The sequence below is a fragment of the Passer domesticus genome, chromosome 2 (assembly GCF_036417665.1).
Source record: "Passer domesticus isolate bPasDom1 chromosome 2, bPasDom1.hap1, whole genome shotgun sequence".
Lineage (NCBI taxonomy): Eukaryota > Metazoa > Chordata > Aves > Passeriformes > Passeridae > Passer > Passer domesticus.
In genome coordinates this window covers 30,679,212-30,698,141 of record NC_087475.1, presented here as the reverse complement: position 1 = coordinate 30,698,141, position 18,930 = coordinate 30,679,212, and the positions used below count along the sequence as shown (strand labels likewise).

Sequence of the window (18,930 nt, the reverse complement as noted above, 5' to 3'; positions counted from 1 at the left end):
TCCAACCTTAACCAAGGGCAACAAGGATATCAGAAAGCCAGGGATTAAGGTCTTACAAAAATTATAGAGCTGAATATCAATTATATATATCACTTTGCTGAGACTGATAGTGTTAGCTATTTGTGTGTGTCTATATCTTTGTAAAACACCCAGATTATTTGAATTGGTGTTTTTGTACATTTTGACTAAGATTGATCAGATTGATCCTATTTCTCTTGATTTAATTACTTTTTACATTCAGCATCTCATTGTACTAAAGCTAATGTTTTACATCTTTCCAGATAGAGTTGTTATTATTATTAAGGAAGGTTCACTATTAAAGGATTTAATAAAGCAGAAAAACGCCCCGGAATATTTATTAATGCAGTAGTGATGTGAAAAAGAACTCCTCTGTCCTCTGAAAACACCTGTTTATTGTTCCTGTTGGAGTCTCTAGGGTGATTGCTCACAAAAAATTAATGTTTCAAAGATTCTCTAAGATCACGAGGATGTGCACTTTAGCTTAGATGGCTGCATTTGACTAAGAGAAGAGTGCCTTGCTGGGTCTGAAATATGATCTTTAGAAATGTTTCTCTGCTTGTAGTGCATGAAGAGCTTATTTGCTCATTAAAGTAATTTAAAAAAAAAATCACAATTATGACCAGAAATGAAGACTGCTCTGTTCAAGAACAGCTCTCTTTCACAGCAGTCTCCTCCGATATTTTGCCCATTAAGCTGTGTCACTCTCTGAAGTTGGTTCCTTGCCAGGACTCCTCCATCTCTTCCCTGTGTTTGATCTTCCTGGCTCTTGCTTGGTCTCTCCCGAGTCAGATGTGCTGGCCAGAGGTGGTACCTTGAAATGCTGCCACTGAAGGGCTCTTTTTCTGTAGTGTTTTAAGCAAAGCTGAGGTGTTGGGGAGGAATGTTGGCTTTGGCTGTAAGTAATGCCTGTGGTAAAGACAGAGGTGTAAATTTTTGGAGCCTGTGGTAAAGACAGAGGTGTAAGTTTTGGGAACCTCTGCCTTTTCAGTGGTGTTAGTGACTAATTCACCTCTCCTTTCAGTGGGCCTGTATTTTCCTTTTGTTCTTGCTTGTTTGTTTACGTACCTGAAGAGCCCTTTATTGCAGTTTTCAACAAGTCTGGCCGCTTTAAGTTTGAGCTGAGCTTTTGCTTTTATAACTGCATCTCTACACACCCTGGGAATGCCTTTTTTCTGTTCTTTGTTGACAAGGGAATATTGAAAATTCTGTTGTTTCATAGGCTTAGATTTCTGGCAGATGTATTTCCCATTGCCATAATGTGAGTGTATTTTTATGTGCTGTTGGAAAGGGTTGTTTGCTCACTCGGAATACGTGCGTGTGTTTCTGCATGTACATAAGTATTACGTGAAAAGTAGGATTTTATGATACAGTTACAAGATAAAAGAGGCTTATATTATTTAAATAGCCATGGTATTTGGTTTCAGCCTCACCTACAGGGCCTCTCTAAATAGTACCCTCTTACTGTGTGAATGGGTAAATCCACCTACTAACATATGGTGTCTCTGTTTTTCTGCAGAGTGACCTTTGGTCATGCGGCATTACGGCCATAGAGATGGCAGAAGGAGCTCCCCGTAAGTGATCCCTGTGCTTCTCCACTGGGCTCGTTTTAAGGCTGAAACGTATACTTGGGTGATGCTGGTTGTAATCTGAGCCTAGTTTTGAGGTTTCTGAAAATATCCCCATGTTATTTCTGTTCTCTTTGGTTTTGCCTGCTCTATAAATATAAAATCCCATAAATAGCAATGCTTTTGATAAAGATAGGGTTGTGTTTAAACACTACAGTACAGACTGCAGTAATTTGATTTCTATAGCAGGAATATTTGGAAGCTAATCGAGTGTCTGACTTCCTTCCTATTGGTAGTATATTGTGTTTTGGAGTTGTGTCCCACTTTGTCTATGGACTGGTCTGGAATACTGAAACCTCAGCTGGGGAGAGGGTCAGTGGGGCCTTGAGGGAACAACTCTTAATGAAAAAAGCATTTGTAGCAGCTATTTCTGTGTTGGCTTTCTGTCAGTCTGGATAACGCTAACATTGCATCTCCTTTTGTTTCCACTCATCAGTGGGTGGTGTTAATCTTCCTTAGCAGTGACATGGCTTAAACTGTAAATCCTTCTTCAGGACAAAGCACTGAACTTAGGTATTCACAAACAGGGATCATTATCAGTTAGTTTGGATATGAGAGGAAAACCTGGAAACCAAAAATACCCAACTTTTTAATAGGCTCTTTTCCTTTCACATAGTTCTTTCAGAATATAAAGGCAAACAGCAGATGTGTGAGGAGGACAGAAACCTTTGAAAAAAGAAGAAGTTAGGCATGGTGTTTTGACTTTTAATGATAATTTTTATAAAATTTTAATTTATGAATATTGATCTTACAAATATACTTACTCTCACCCTCAGCTGGAGCTCTGTATTTAAAAAATAAGAGCCTAAGATACCTAAGAGGAAGTTAATTTTTTTTGCACATAGAAATCCATGACCACAACACAGTGCAGCTTGAAATGTCTGAAATAATCTTGTCAAAATAAAATATTAATATTTCCCATCTAAAAATTGGTCATTTAGTTGTAGCTGCTGCCTGATTTTCTTGTTGTTGTTATTGACTTTAATGCAAGATTTAAAAGTCAAAGCACAATGGTCATGTGTTGATTAATGTTTTAGGAGGCCTCATAGTTTGGGGTTGTTTTCCTTTTCCTTCCTAATTGCACATTTGCATGAATGTCCAAGTGAGAGCTGCTCCCAGGACACTTCAACCAGCACTGCATTAAGTGAGCTACAAGTTTTTTGCCATACCTTTTTGTTCAGTGTATTGGGTTGCCTAGGACTGGACAATAATATTTTGTTCATTTCTAAACCAAACAGAGCTTGGCCCTTCTTTGTGTAAAAGCACAAGAGTAGCATTTAAGAAGTTAGCAAAGATCCTCTCTAAGTGCTGAACAGCTCTTGCCCTCTGGTACATGTACTGCCTGCTCCTGCAGTGGCAGCTGAAGAGTCCATCTCTGTGGACTCTGTGGTGGTCTGCAGGGATCCATAGGCATCCAAGGGGCTTCTTTGCCAAGACTGATGCCCCTTATAACTGAATTCTCTTCCCATCAGTCTGTTTCTCCTGAATTGTGGTAAATGTCACCTCATCCTGCAGTGATCACTCAGGCTGAGACTGAAGGTGTAAGAGATCAGGCATAGGAGGATGGTTAGAACATTGCTCCTAGAGACCTTTCTTGGGCTGCCTCTGTGCCTGCTCCCTTGTTTCCCTCTGTTGCCTCTGCTATGTTGCTTTGCTATGGCATAGGAGGAAAAGCTGTCCAACATTGATCCTGGATTCCCACTAAATGTCCACTGACAAAAGTTACGGGTTTGCGTTTAAGTTCTGCAGGCAATCCTTTTGAGTGATACAGACCCTCCCATGCTTCAAAACTGTCATGCCTTGAAGTACAAAAATATCCGGGCGTGGAGAGTAAAAATTAAACACCCTCAATAATGGGAGAGAAGGGCAGGTAGAGGGAATATTGTATTATATTCTCATTGTTCCCTTCCACCATCATCATCTCCCACTGTTTTATTGACCAGAAAGTAAGTCAGATGACTTGGGGCTGGAGCAGGGCTATGCTCAGGTGTTCCTATCTTGGTTGATTCTGCTTTGACCTCTTTCTCTTTTTGGGCTGCCATTGGCACACTGAGCTATGGAATTGTTGTCATTCTGGGCTAATTCCATTTAGCTGTGTTGCTGTCTGTGCCTGCTGCATGGATGTTTGGGATGGTGGGAGTGGTTGTGGAAGCTGAAGTCATGGCATTGACAGAGAGATACTAAACCAGTGTCTCTATGTCTCTGTTTGGTTTTGTTTTCTTCCCTTCAGCACTTTGTGACATGCACCCCATGAGGGCACTCTTTCTGATACCCAGGAACCCTCCCCCACGGTTAAAATCCAAGAAATGGTATGTATTAATTATATCTTGCTTTGTGTAGTGTGAAGTTTTCTCATATCGCATACAGTTTTGTTACCCCTTCCACAGAACTGTAAAGCAATTTAAGTTAGCAAAATCTCTGTTGTCTTTTGTGCCTCTGAATCAAAGGATGAAATAAAATGCTTGCATTATTTAGTTCTCTTTGTCCCAGAGAAATTCCATCTCAAATTGTGTGAAAATAAATACCAAGGTTTTTGCCTTTTTTTTTTTTTTTTTTTTTTTTTTTTGGGCAGAGCAGCATCTGTATTAAGGGGACAAATGGATCCATGTTTTCAAATATAAACTTGTGTAGCACTCTTAATATGCAGTATGTTTTCTCAGATGTATCATAACACAGAAACAGAACAGTGCTATGGTGTTCTAGTTGCTAAATAGAAAGGAGCTATTAAAACTAATGAAGGCTTTTACTATAATTATTGTAAACGGTTGGAATTGAGTGCCTGCTTCTTGCCAGCTGAGATGAATCCTTTAGTATCAGAGGATTTCCTCCCAGTTACTGGTTACAACTGGCGCATATGAAACACAAATACTCTGTAGAAAGAGGTTTCTTATCAATGGAATGTGATCATGGGATGCTGTGTGATCCTGTCAAAATAAAGAAGTGATTGGACTGTGTATTCAATATCAACATAGTATAAACATGGCTTGCTTGCTGGGCTTGGTCTTTACCTGGATTGACTTATTTATGCACTTGTATACTGTCAAGGCATTGCTCTCTCTTACTTGTCTTCTGCATATATTAAGGAAATAGAGATGCATATGTGCCATTTGCATTAGCCATTCATTGACGTTTTTATGTGAAATAACATTCTAGGTGTGAGGAATAAAAAAATCTGAACCTCCAAGTTACGTTGGATTCAGCTTTTTTTATTACAGTAGGGAAGTGAATTGATGGATGGAAATAATTGTTTTTCCTCTTAAGCATGTGGTGAGGATGTTTGCTCTCCAAGCACTGCAGCAGGTTGAGAGCACGTACCAGTTAAAAAGCAGCTCTGGTCCAAGGCAGTGTTGCTGTCACTCAGCTGTTTGGATAGAATGCTCAGTTGCAGGTTATGAGAAGATAGGCCAAATGGTGACAAAGTTGTAGAATCAACTCATAGAGCCGTCATGGAACGGCTTGGGTTGGAACCTTAAAGATCATCTAGTTCCAAGCCCTGCCATGGACAGGGATGCCATCCACTAGTTCAAGTAGCTCAGAAACCCATCCAACCTGGCATTGCATGCTTCCAGGGATGGGGCATCCACAACTTCTCTGGGCAGCCTGTTCCAGTGCCTCATTGCAGTTTTGAGTATTTCCACAATTGGATTTTGGCAGGTAGCTTGTTTGGTGACTTCTTTCTGGAGAGATCCCCTTTGAAGAGTTAAAATGAAGTGCACATTTTGGAAAGGTGGTGCTTCGGCTTAGCTAACTCCCATACCCTGTCAGTTTATGCTGTGTGCCGGAGGGGTTTAGTTTAGCTCATGCCCTTAAATTACATCAGAGACTCAAAGTGCCTGTGTTGAACAGACAACACTGACCAACACCCACCTCTAGTTCTGTAAATTTTTTTTTGTGTGTGAGTCTTAAGGTAAAAGATAACATAATCTTAAATTCTGGCAGATCTAAGTCTGTGAGCCCAGGTGCATGCAAAAGCAGTGTGGTGCTGCTTGTGGCAGGAGAATGGCAGACACAGTTCTCCTGACTTTGTGTATGGCTGTCTGTAGCATGGGTAGGTGGAGGTACACCAGAGCTGCCCTGCCTCTGCTCCAAGCAGGCTGGATTCTATCCAGCTCTGATCCAGAAGCAGCTAGGCTGGGTTTACATGATTTACCTCACTCATAGATCCTGACTTTCAGAGCAGTTATCCCTCTGAAAGAGGGCGCACAGAGTGAGGCTGTGCCTGAGTGCTCCAAGAATGTTCATGTCACCCTGTGTCCCTCCAGCTCTGTGTCACTCCAGCCCAGTGCTCAGCTGGAACACACTCAGATCTGTTTAGGAGGTACACTTGCAAGCAGCACTTGTGCTGTTCTCTAGGACATGATGCTCTTGGAGCAAAAGAATTTGAGGAGGGACAGGAAAAATGTTTCAGCTGAGTTTTACCTCTCATATTTTGCCTTTTTTTCCCCTTCCTGCTTTCTCAGGTCGAAAAAGTTTTTCAGCTTTATAGAAGGTTGTCTAGTGAAGAATTACATGCAGCGACCTTCTACAGAGCAACTGTTGAAACATCCCTTTATACGTGACCAGCCAAATGAAAGGCAAGTCCGAATCCAGCTTAAGGACCATATAGACAGGACCAGGAAGAAGAGAGGAGAAAAAGGTATGCAGCTTCTAAAAACCAAGTCTTTGCCACTTGTCAAAAATGCATATATGTGTCCTGCTTTGTATTCTAAGTACCCACCCCAAGAGAAGCTCCTATAGCCCAAATCCTTAAAAGGTTTTTTTTTAATTCATAGTTTGGCTATCAGAAGGCTCTGTTTTGTTCTGTCCTTTACAGAAAAAGTATAACTTTCAACTGCTGTATTTTCTGATAGATTAAATTTGCTCACTTGCTGCCACTGGCTCTTCCATACAAGCATTAAACAGTATTTAGGAGGATATTGTCATATATGCCTTTCCCTTCTTTAGTCTGTGGTAGATTAATTTCCTGGAATGATGCCATAAATCAGACTCACAGGAAATAACCCATCACAAGAGCTGTGAAGCAAATGTTCTGGGCAGACTTTTCTCCTTTTTCAGGTGGTGCTGAAGTTCTCCAGGTGTCTTGTCTTACATGTAAAACCTGGTGTTGTTCAGGGAGTTTGCTGGAAGTCTTCTCCAAACCACTGTGCCACTGGGAAGATGAGCTTGTATATATAGAATGAGTTCTAGGGTCTGTGATAGATCTTTCCACTGAAGGGGACAGGAGCTGGTTTGCTGAGGTGCTACTGCAATTCCCCATTGCCCTAAAATTAAAGTACTATCCAAGCCTTTGTTTCTTTCCTGTTAGATGAGACGGAGTATGAATATAGTGGAAGTGAGGAAGAGGAGGAGGAAGTGCCTGAACAAGAAGGAGAGCCAAGGTAATAATTGCTTTTGGGATGGCTTTGGGCAGTCCATGCCAAGTAAGTCTAAAGATCTGTGATTATAAATCAGCATGCTAAATTTTTGTCTCTTATTAAGCAAATGTACAAACCACTCAAAAGGTTTGAATACCTATGCTGTGACTGTTAAAAGTTTGAAAGCTCCCCTTCCTATGACTTACAGCAAACAAGCTCTGGATGGAGATATGTGGCAAGTATGATTGATCAGGGTCTCCACAGTGTTAGCATGTGCCCTTACTTTGCTTGGCCTCATTTCACGCCTTCCAGTGAGGGCTTGCATTTGACATACATCCAGTGTCTTTGCTCCAGAAGAAACAAGATTAAACTTTAACATCATGATATATTTTATTAATGTTCCCCTGCTTTGGCAAAGGTGTTTAATGGCCCATCAGGCTTTATCATACAGAAGGCTTTAGCTTCCTCTTGTTGCAGTTCCATTGTCAATGTGCCTGGAGAATCAACCCTCCGACGTGATTTCCTGAGGCTGCAGCAGGAAAACAAGGAACGGTCTGAGGCCCTTCGGAGACAGCAGCTGCTGCAGGAGCAGCAGCTCCGTGAGCAGGAGGAGTACAAGAGGCAGCTGCTGGCAGAGAGGCAGAAACGCATCGAGCAGCAGAAGGAGCAGAGGAGGCGGCTAGAAGAGGTAGAAACAGGAGACTGGATTTTGTGGGGGCAGAAGCCTCTCTCCCCCTCTTGTTTCCCATTCCTGCACCCATTAAAAAAGAATTCCTTGTAGCCCCAGGATATCTCAGGAAGGAAAATAGCATGTAAAAATCCACCTGTAAATGTAGAGCAAAGCACTTAAATCCATGCTTGGCTACTTGAATATAAGACGTCTTCCGGAGCATTTGAATATCCAGCAGCTCCTGTGAAGACAACAGGAGCCAGAGTGGGGTTGTTTGAAGGCGTTTTTTGTGGAAGAGGCTGTTTCTTGGTCTCTCTCTAGGCTTAGGTAGACAGAAGAGGAGACATAAATTATTCCCAGGTGGATTTTTCTCTCAAGAGTACTGTTTTGGGGGCCTTAATATTTTTCAGATTTCCATTTCTCAAACATATGTGTTTGGCACTCATTCATGGTAGATGGAAGCCTGTTTTTTAATGTATTATTCTCTCATGCACAGTAGCTTAGTGATTAAAAGCCACCTAGATCATAAAATAATAGAATGATTTGGATTGGAAGGGGGCTTTAGAGGTAGTTCTATAAATATGTTTTGTAGATCAGTGTTAAAATTATAATTCTGCAGGAATTACAAATATATAAATCATACTTCTGTGGTAGAGTAAGTATGCAATTTCTGTACAGTACTGGAAGATAAAAGAAAGTGAATGTATGTGGACAATATTGTTCTGTCATACTTTTCACCTCCTAAGATCTCGTGTGCATTTATATATATATATATATATGTAGATGGAATATGCAACATAAGCCTCAGAAGCAGGAGGCTTTCAAAACAGCACTTTAGGCCAGAGCTGGATGTGACACAGAGTTGAAGTGAAACCAATGCTCTGGCTCTTCAGGAAGTGCAGGGTCAAATTCCAGTTGTCCTTAAATGACCTCTTGCTTGAGTCTGTTTCAACCTTTCACTTAGCAGTGATGGAAAAACTACACCCAGTCTGGTTTTCCAAATCCTGGTAACGTTTAATGAGGATGCAACCAGGACCAAATGTTGATTTGCATCCCGTGACCTGTTTGCATAACAAGTAATACAAAGTTCCAAATACCTTTCCAGGTCACATTATGCTCCTTATCCCTCTTTTCCAAAGTGCAAATGAGTTTAGTGCTGCTATAAGGAGGGATTGGTAGCTAAGATTCAGCCACACAAGAATCCATAAGGAGGGATGAGGGAAAGGCATATAAACCCCATTTCTCTTCTGTTTCTTCCCCACCCATTAAAGAATGCCAAGATAAACCTCATAGCACCTCCAACTGTTTTTAGACTGTTTGTGGGGGGAGTAAGTAATAAAAAATATACTAGAAAAATACAAAAATAAAAGATTGATATTGTCAAAGATGGGCAAAAGTTTAGCTACTGCTTAACCGCTTAAATTTTTCTTAGTATGGGAGTCAATGATTTCTTTTAAATGCCCCTTTAATCTCTAAGGTTCTGCAGGCAGTATTTTTTGTTGAGGAAGAGGATTACAATTAAATTATCTAGGTCATTTAACTTTAGTAATCAGTGCAACTCTTAAAATCTGGATTTTCTTTTTAAAATAAAGGAGCTGCTGCTGCTAGTAGTGGAAACAAAGCAATGCACCATTTTCTCTGCGTGGGTGGAACTTTTTGAGGATGTTGCAGTTATAACAGAATGAGCAAGTAGTAAGAAAAGGCAGTTACCTGAAAGTTATGTTTAATCAGTCCTGCTTTTTAAAATCCAAAATAAAACTGACAGCTTCCACAACCACAAGACGGCATGTAATGTAGATTGTATTACTGAATAAGGTTGCACAGTAAAACATGTAAAATTTGTAAGATCAAAGCTTTTGACCTTACATGGGTCTGTAACCTCTGCCTGGTTCCTTGGAGGCATAAATAGGAAGGAGTTACAAAATAGGTGAGTTAAAAAAGTTACCTTTTGTAAGTGTGTAGGCATATTGTTCATCAAGTGCATTAAAATAAAAGACTCACATTTAGCTTTCAAAAAAATCCCACTTAGTTAATTGGATCTTGTGGTGGAAAAATGTATGATCCCAAGTGGTTTTTAACAAAACAGCAGCCAAAACAAGCTCTTTCAGATGGGGGAAGGGTAGTAGACACAAATTTAGATAAACATCAGTGTTGTGACACAATTGAAGGCCAAAATATTGAAATGTTGTCACTTTGTCCTTAACTCACCCCCCCTGTTTTGATGAAGCCAGTAAACAATGAGGAGCTTGATAATGGGAGTCAAGATTAGTGTCAGGCATTGAAGCTCAGGGTGTTCATAAATGCGTTGATATTTTTACCAGACTTGCTGTCTTGTAATTTTTGCTTGTGTAAAGTATGTATGCATATACCTATTTAATATTCTTTGGTAGAATTTTATGCATTAGATAATCTTCCTGAACAAGTTGCATATACTTCCCCCCCTCCCCACTTCCTAAATTAAAATTGAGGGCTTGTTCTTACAATGCTGGCACAGAGCCTAGACAGTTTTGACCGAGACTGTAAAAGGAACGGTGTTTAGGACATCTGCCAAAAACTCTAATTCTCAGCAGTATTAGAGAAAAGATTACTTTTTAAAAGGCATATAGGTGACTTCTAAAAGTTTTTGCAGGAATCTTGTAGTTTGTGTCTTACTAAGGAGGTGAAAATGACGTGTGGTCAAACTACAGAAAATTACGTGAGAATTTTGCGACTGGGATTTTATCTCATCCCCAACCCTCATTTAAAAGGTATATAAAGACTGTCAACTGTGTAGGTGTTTAGATAGTTTAAACAAGAAATCTGATCCATTCCTGGCTGTTTTAATGGGATTCTGTGGTTCTATTCAGCAACATGGAGACAACTGCTTGCCATTTGAATTTGTGCTTTGCAAAACTGAGTCTGGCTCAGGAAGCTAAGAATTGGCTGTGGTGGAATCCCATTCTCTGTGGACCTCTACATTTCAGGATAGCTTCATTAAATGGTGTCTCTGTCCCTGGTTATGAGAACCTAAGATGGATGTGTTTGAAGTGGTAGGTTATAGCTACACTGGCAAGTAGTACAGTCCTGTAGAAGCAGATTGTGGAGCACAATAATTAAGGTGCTGAGGACCTGAAGACTTCATGTGTTTAAAGACAGCAGGAATTCCTTTGGACTGGCTGAGGTCTAGACTCTGTGCCTGCTTGTGGTTGGAGTGCATCAGCCTTTTTAATTTCATCCAAAAGGCGTGGTTGGCACTCCAAGACATCTTCAGAATACGAAACAAAACTGGATACGTGGAGATGTTTGGATGATTCACTTCAAAAGAGCACTCCTGATCTGAACCAAGATGCTAATGTAGGTGTATCTGCAGGCAATTTTTGTCAGGGCTTTATTTCTTTTACAGCAGGGGAGCTTATTCTTATCTACTTAATTTGAATTGCTTGCATCTTGGATTGGTACTGAGTAAGAAGTTCTACTTCTGGTTTATCTCTAGTGTGGACAAAGCAAAAATCTCTTTATTAATCTTGCCAATTCTCTTTCTAAGCTGATACCAGGCTACCTAATTATTTGTGAAAGATGTAATTAATATAGGTATCATCAATCTTCTTCTGAATACGAGACACAGTAATAGTATTTTAGGAATTTAAAATTAAAGGATCTGTATCTATCTTGAGCATTTCACTATAGGAACGAAGGCCTGAATTCGTTGGTATAGACGAACTGCATGTGTAGTTGCATTGCCCCCTCCTGGTAAATTGTGCTCTACTGCATGGACTTCCAGTTTGGAGATGTCAGGTTCCATTATGGGATCATCAGTATTGCAGCCTAAACCCAGATAAGGAGCCAGGGTATTGACACTGTATTTTCTTTGTGGGTTTTTAAAATGTTGTTTGCATAGTAAATGCCCATTTTGTGAAATGCAGTAATTTGGGGCAATATGGGCTCTGTCAAAATTCTGTTTTGGCATGTTTCACATTTCTTTGAAGAGTTCTTGCCTTATTTTCTGGCTAACAGTTTGCTTCTTGGAAATAAGCTTTTCATCTGACGTGTGCAAGAAAGTTGTTAATACCATACCAACTTTAGAAGATCTGGATATGCATCTGTAAGTTCAGGAATCTAGATCTATACCTGCTGTTTCTTGGACCAAAAATTACAGTATGTGACAATCAGACAAACTAAATTTAGAAGGCAAATTTTTATATGTAGAAATATGACATCGATTTTAACTAATGGTTTTCCCTCTCCCACTCCTATCCTGTGGGCAGGCCTAAGCCACACAGTGATCAGGTTTTGGTGTCCCCATGGAAGAGTTGCTAGAGCCAGTCAGAAAGGTAACCTTGTGCCAACAGATGGATGCAAGGTCAGCTATAGGGCTGGCTCTGAAGCCAGGTTGGGTCAACTCAACTTGCTACCAAACAATTTTGGCATTGCTTTGACAAGATGTGGACTAGGACCCACGAGATGGTTGTCACTGTAGGTTTCCACTCCCTGGGGATGTTAAAAGTAAATTCTACTTCATTAGTGACCACTGGTTTGATGCAAAGATTTCAAAGACCATGTGCAAAGGAAGCGAGACCTTTATTTTACTTCTAGGGCTGGGAATAAGGGGATCATGCAGTGTGTTGTGCAAGCTCCTGCAGTGCTGGGTACCTCCCTTCCCACTCGCCTGGCAGGAGGCTGAGGCAGTGTCTGATGGGAAAGTGGAAGTGATGCTGAGAAACCTGATCTCCCTGCCTACTTTGGCACATAGACAGTAGTACATTTGTGAGATTTGTCTTAAATCCATTTTCCCCCTATTCCTTTGCTGGGTAATAAATATCTACTGATGTGCTGAGTTAGATATCTGCATCAAGGTTTCATTAAAAATCTCATATTTTGACAGTTGATTTTGTTTACTTTGTGCTGCCATGGGAAACCGGCTCTCTTAATCAGTTTGTAGCTTATTTTTCCTCATGTTAAGTTCAGTTATTTATAATTATCGCTGAATACTTCTGAATTAATTCAAGAAGTGATGAATTTGCCCATCTTCCTTGTGGTGAGAGTGATGCCATCCTGAGATCTGTTATATATCCACTTAACAATGTCAACACAATATTGTTTGAGTTGATAAATGTGCATAATTTATTAACCAGTCAGCAGTGTGCTGTCTCTTGCATGCTCAAGGCAGCAGAATTATTGTACTTCACGTCTTAGTTTTCTTAAACAAAAGCCTGTCAGACTTGATTAGCCAAGAAGGACCTGAATATATTGACTTAAATGTAGAAATTGCTTGACACTGAGGCATATATTCAGAAATAAAAGTGCCTACTTAATCCTTTTACAGTGCTTAAAAAATGAGGGAGGGGAAGCAGTGAAACCTATGAAACGCACCGCGTGCCGTAGCTGCCTTGCAGCGCTTTTGCTATTTTTATATCTACATTCATTGAGGAGAGCTGGCTTAAGCACGAGTGAAAAGGCTGGTAAATGGATTTAGTTAGAAGAGATGCAAGAGCAAGGAAGCTGTGTTTCTGAGAAGATACAAAAATAAAGTGTGGGGGATAAAAGAGTTTATGTCTTGTGGCACAGGAAGGTGGTGGTGAACCCAGGATGATGCTGTGGGCCAGGAAAGAGGGCATGATAGTTACAGTGTGGGTGTATTTCCAGAGTGGTCTCCAGGAAAGTCACATCTTCCCCCAAACTGTAGTTAATGAAAGAGAATTGGAAAGCAGCCTGTATTATTTCAGTGCTGCTAATAGATGGACTCACAGAATAGTTTGTGTAGGACAAACCTTTAAAAACCATCCTTTTCCATCTTCCCTGCCATGGCCAGGGGACACCTTTCAGTGCTCAAAGGCCCATCCAGCCTAGCCTTGAACACTGCCAGGGATGGGACATCCACAATTTTTCTTGGTAGAAAAGCTCGGAAAAGCCAAGAACCATCTTTTTTCCCCCTAGTATTCTCCACTGTCACGTCAGAGTAGATTCCAGAAGATGAAAAGGCTGTTGATATTTCAGTTCCTTCATAGCAATGCAGGAAAATGTTCCAAGCAGAGAAAGCTCATTCCACAAAGTTACACAGCAAGTGTAGATCGGCCTTTGCTTTTTCAGTTGAGCACAACTATGAAACTCACACCAGTAACTGGATTTGTGAACCCAAAGTAAAGCTTAGTGTGAGTGCTCTTTCTTGCTGGACTACTTGAAGTGCCTTAAGATAGGCAAATCTGTGACAGCTTTGCTTCAACAGAAATTTGGGATAGAACATAAATTTGGTAAGGAAGAACCAATGCAAGTTTTAATTTTTGTTCTTGGGATTAAATTTATGCGTGCTATTTTTTGACTGAAATTTCTTCCATATTTTTTAGCATATTATAGAAGCCTATAAGGAAAGTAAATGTAGTGATATTCCCAGTTGATGGTTGAACAGGAGACAGCTGGGTCTTTTGACACTTAGGCAGTTGTGGGAGGCTGCCTGGGATTTCGAGGTAGGTGGAGTAACTGGATGCTTATACTGAAGTGCAGGAAGAATTGGTCACGACTACATGGGCATTTAAAATGTCTTCTCTGAAGTCATATGTGGTGCTCCATAGACATAAATGAGTCAGTTCATGCTTTCTAGAGCTGTTTTCCAGTTTTTTTTTTCAGACTTGAGCAGACCTAATCAGCACCCGTTTGTGTTTGGCTCATGTGTGGAAGCTTATCTATGTAAATGTAAATCTTACTTAGCTGCTTTTTCTCTTTTACATATAAGTGCATTTGATGTTTTGGGAGGAGCTGAGGTGCTGTTGGCCAGCCTTCCTTCTCTCTTTTGGGCAGTGCATTAAATTAAGCTTGATTGTTGGGCCAACACTACAAAATTCTTAGCAGGTCAAATGTTTTAAGAGACAAGCTACTTACAGAAAGTTCAGATAGTTGTCATTTGAGTTAGCTGATTTAGTAGGATTATCATTCCCTTTTGGCAACAAGTAGATTGTTGATGTCAAGAAAGTTGTCATCTCTGAGTTCAACAGTTGTTTGAGGATTGGGGTTTGTGTTAGCCTTTCTTGAAGAGAGGAGTGAGTTTCCACACCTCAGTTGTCATCAGGAATATGGTACATGACTTGTATGTGTGCATGAAGAAACCAGAGAGTCTAAGTGAGGCTGCTTTTAGGGCTAGATGTGTGCTGGGTATGAGTTTAGTTTCCTGGTGGAACACTTGCATAAACTGTTTTGTCACTCAGTTGCAGAGCTTGCTAGTCCTGGTAAATCCCGCTCTTCACCATAGAAAACAACCCCACCTCTTTCTTTGATAACAACAAAAGTAAAACTCTGTGGTTTCTTTTCCCTTTTTGCAGCAACAAAGAAGAGAAAGGGAAGCTCGAAGGCAACAAGAGCGTGAGCAAAGGCGGAGAGAACAGGAGGAAAAAAGACGTCTGGAAGAAATGGAGAGGAGGCGTAAGGAGGAAGAAGAGAGAAGAAGAGCAGAGGAGGAAAAGAGAAGGGTAGAAAGGGAGCAGGTGAGTCCATGATACAGATATATGTGCAATAGGTTTGTTTCTTCTAAGTTCTAATTTAATTTTTTAAAAAGTAGTAAGCCTAAATCAGCTTAGAGGCAACATAACACTAACTCTTTCATCTTTGTTGTTTTTGACAGCAAATGCACTAACATAGGATTGTAGGGCTTTATGGAAAATTCTGGCAGCCTCTATATTCTCTCAAAAAAAGAAGTCTTGTTGCAGTACTCATTCTAAATTCAGCTCATGCCCCTGGGCTGGACTAAAATCACCAGAATTGGCAAAATCATTACTGGGGCTGAAAACTGTTTCTAGGCTTGTCTTGCTGGATCAGTGGTTCTTGCAGGACATGCCCCTGTTCAGAAGGCCTCCCAAGAGAAGGGCAGCTCTGTTGCATATCAACTTCTGGCACCCAGAACTGGTCATTGGCATGAACTTTGAATACTCTGAATTGGAGATGGAATCTTTGAGCTGCAGAGGATTTTCCATCCTAAAACTTCAATATGCAATTTCTCTCTCTTACTCTGTTTAAAATCAGTAACGTATGCCCATTCAGGCAACAAGTATATCTTAAGTTATGCCAGTGTGCACTTAATACATTGAAAGTACCACTGAGAAACTTGTTAAACTGTGAAATTCAGCTGCTATATTTATGCATGAAATCTGCATGTTTTAAAATCCTTTAATAACTTCAATCAGGGTGATAATCAGAGCAATACTTACTGTGCATGTACTGCAAAATACTGATTGCAAATAAAGGGCCAAAACTTCTGTCTTAGAGGCTGATTGATTGTAAATTTCCCATTAACTTCAGGAATGCTGGGTTTGGCCTGACATACCTTAATTTTTTCTTACATAAATTCACTCCTATTGAGATGATTGATGATTGTGTTACGGGAAATTTTATTGTGTTTGTGTCTGTTTCAAAGATTCTTGAGTCAAAAGGAGAGAAGACTAACCAGTGGGTATAAATATATGGAAAATCTCTAATTACAGCATAGCAATTTGCTTTTGGGCAGACACCGGGTATTCCCCCAGCTGCTTTTTAAACTGTTGAAATGCTAATTACGCACAGTGCCAGTAATGACAAATGGTTAATTGGTGTGGCCAAGCTGAACCACTCTGAATTTTTATTCTTTTTTTTTTTAGAAGAAAAGACATGTTCCCTCTTAGAATTTTTGTTAACTCAAACTGTGGCTCAGCCAATGTGCGTAACAACAGTATGGTGTATCTCATCAGTCTGTCACAAGACCTTCTATAACTCCCATCACTGTATCACTGATCCATTAATTTCTTTATGCATACACTGTAAACGTGTGCGTGTGCTTGTGTGTGTGCGCATGCACATGTTACATACTTCCATTAATTGCATGATAGGATGTTACCAGCTTGGGTTTGGTGCTTCAGAGTTTGAGTTCTTTAGGGGATAGGTGAAGCGAGGGTAAATGTCTTGACCTGTTGAGGCTGCAGGTGAAGAGGTGGCTAGATGGCAAGAGCAAGCGAGTTTGGTCTAATTTCTGTTTCCTGGTGGATGTTTGTTTGTGTCATAACCATCGCATAATTCAGCAAGGCTGGCAGTGTTTGCTCAGGAGAGGCTTCTGGTGAGGGCGGCAGGGGAGACTCGGCAGGGCAGGTCCCAACTGCACTTGGCAGAGCCCGTTTGGGGGAGCTTGCTCCAGCTCTGCCTACACTATGCCTGGCTCTAGCTGTTGCTAACAGTTCATCGCACCAGTGCAACACACTAATGTTTAATACAACTTGCATGTGACTTTGTATTGGCTGTGTTGAGTCAGACTTGCTGTGTTTTAACTTACCAAACCTTCAAGTGCATTTTGCTGCTTCTTGAAACCACTTCCAAAATACATAAATGAGCACTGGCCTGTGCCGGCAACATTTGCAGGAGTGCAAATTTCAGAACAGAGGGGGTCAAAATCTGGTGCTCAGGAGGCAGGGCTTCCTAAATTGTTCTGCAGGCACTAATCCATCCTGAAGTGAGTTTCTCATTAAAGCTGAACTGGGGAAGTAGCGTGTGGTGTTCCACCCAGGGGGTTCTGATGCATTCCTTTTGAATAAATTTATTGCTGGGTAATTTCTATGTGACAGGAGTATATCAGGCGACAGCTAGAAGAGGAGCAGCGGCACTTGGAAATTCTACAGCAGCAGCTGCTCCAGGAGCAGGCCATGTTACTGGTAAAGCACTGTATCTGTTTTGTTCAGTAGCTATAGGATCCATTTATCCAGCCAGTCCTAGGCTTCCCTCAGTCGGGCACAGCTGCACTGACAGTATGACAACAAAGGAGCTTGATTAAAAGGCCATTTATGCTAGTGTTGTGGGCTGACAGGCACATATGAGAAGTGCTGTATGGTCACACTGCTTTCTGGGCAATAAGAGGAGGCTTTATGTTAAAGTGGAACAGTTCTGGTGTGGTGGTCGAGTTTCTGAACAGACCTTGGCATTCAGTGAAGAACTAGAGTGCTTGTGTTGCAGATCAAAAGCACACATGATATGTAAATCCACCCCAGGATACAATGGCCTAGTGTTGGTCTAAATCATTGTTTTATGAACTTAACACTGGATTTAATATAAACAACTCTTTTTTTCCCTTTAATAAAAATCAGTTTTGTCATAATTCTCCAATCGTGTCAAGCTTAGCAGTACACTCATGACTTTCCCAACATAAGACACAAGTCATATGGGTCTAACTTAGCTCTTGGTTACACATTAACAATGAAATAAACAAACAAACAAAAAAGCAACAGCAACCAGAAAGGTGCATTTTTAATGGGATTGGTAGGGACACGTCCACCATACAGTCAGTGTCATGTCTTGAATTCCTCACCCGTTCTCTCAAAGGAATACAGATGGCGAGAGATGGAGGAACACCGACAGGCAGAGCGACTCCAGCGCCAGTTGCAGCAGGAGCAAGCCTACCTCCTGTCACTGCAGCACGATCACAGGCGGCAGCAGCAGCAGCAACAGCAGCAGCAGCAACAGCAGCAGCAGCAAGAAAGAAATAAACAAAGCTATCACACCCCTGAGCCAAAATCCCACTATGAGCCTGCAGAAAGAGCACGTGAGGTAAGTCCTGCTGGTGAGCAGGATCTGCTAACTGCTTCTCTGCCTGCTGACATCAGCATGACTGGAATTCTGCTGCAGCATAGTTGGAGGCCAAAGCACCACTCATAAGGGACAGGATGTTTTAAACCGTTGGTTACTGGTTTTCAAGCCCTAGGGCAACTTCTGCTACAATCACTGGAGTTCAGACTTTTTGAGGTGTAAAAGTTGGAAAGAAGGTCTGGAAGACTGCAGACTAAGGGGGCCTGGTTTTGGAAGTATCATGTCAGGAAGTTCTATCTGTGCTTCATCAGATGTGTTTTCTTAGGAAGTGTTGGTGCAGTGCTCTGTGTGTCTGGCAGGTACTGGTGATTTGAAATTAAGAGGCAGTTGGAAAGCACAAACCTATGATAGATGTTAACACTCAGCACATGTGTACACATTTGGTGTTTTAACTTGCACTTTTCACAATTTCTTTCTCATGAACACAAACCTGAATTTCATTAGTTTCATTTTTGAAATATTAAGTATTCTCTGCTGAGATCATGTCTTGCTCTTCTGAAACTCTGTGGTGCTGCCTTCTTGGACTTCAGGCACTTAAAAGTTGATCTGAAGTGCTGTGCCTTTCAGTGAGTCTTCATGAGTAACATTGGTAAGCAAGTGAATGCCTCTTTGATGTATATTTGGCTTTCTTTCAGTGATCTTATTCTTGTGTTTCACTTGAGCACCTTACTGCCCACAAACCACCAGACTGGGC

General features: G+C 40.9%; 1 protein-coding gene across 9 annotated transcripts in view; it reads left to right on the top strand.

The window, feature by feature from the left end:
* The window catches only part of MAP4K4 (mitogen-activated protein kinase kinase kinase kinase 4), a 164,604-nt gene that overhangs the window by 112,246 nt on the left and 33,428 nt on the right, over nt 1-18,930 (top strand). For 7 of the 9 annotated variants that reach the window (XM_064408064.1, XM_064408063.1, XM_064408059.1 and 4 more), the window contains exons 8-15: nt 1,538-1,592; nt 3,877-3,955; nt 6,107-6,282; nt 6,952-7,024; nt 7,478-7,688; nt 14,960-15,121; nt 17,222-17,308; nt 17,973-18,197. In XM_064408064.1, coding sequence (XP_064264134.1) covers nt 1,538-1,592; nt 3,877-3,955; nt 6,107-6,282; nt 6,952-7,024; nt 7,478-7,688; nt 14,960-15,121; nt 17,222-17,308; nt 17,973-18,197 — 1,068 coding nt within the window. The remainder of the gene's footprint in view (nt 1-1,537; nt 1,593-3,876; nt 3,956-6,106; nt 6,283-6,951; nt 7,025-7,477; nt 7,689-14,959; nt 15,122-17,221; nt 17,309-17,972; nt 18,198-18,930) is intronic. The other 2 variants (XM_064408065.1, XM_064408060.1) reach the window with 1 other exon arrangement.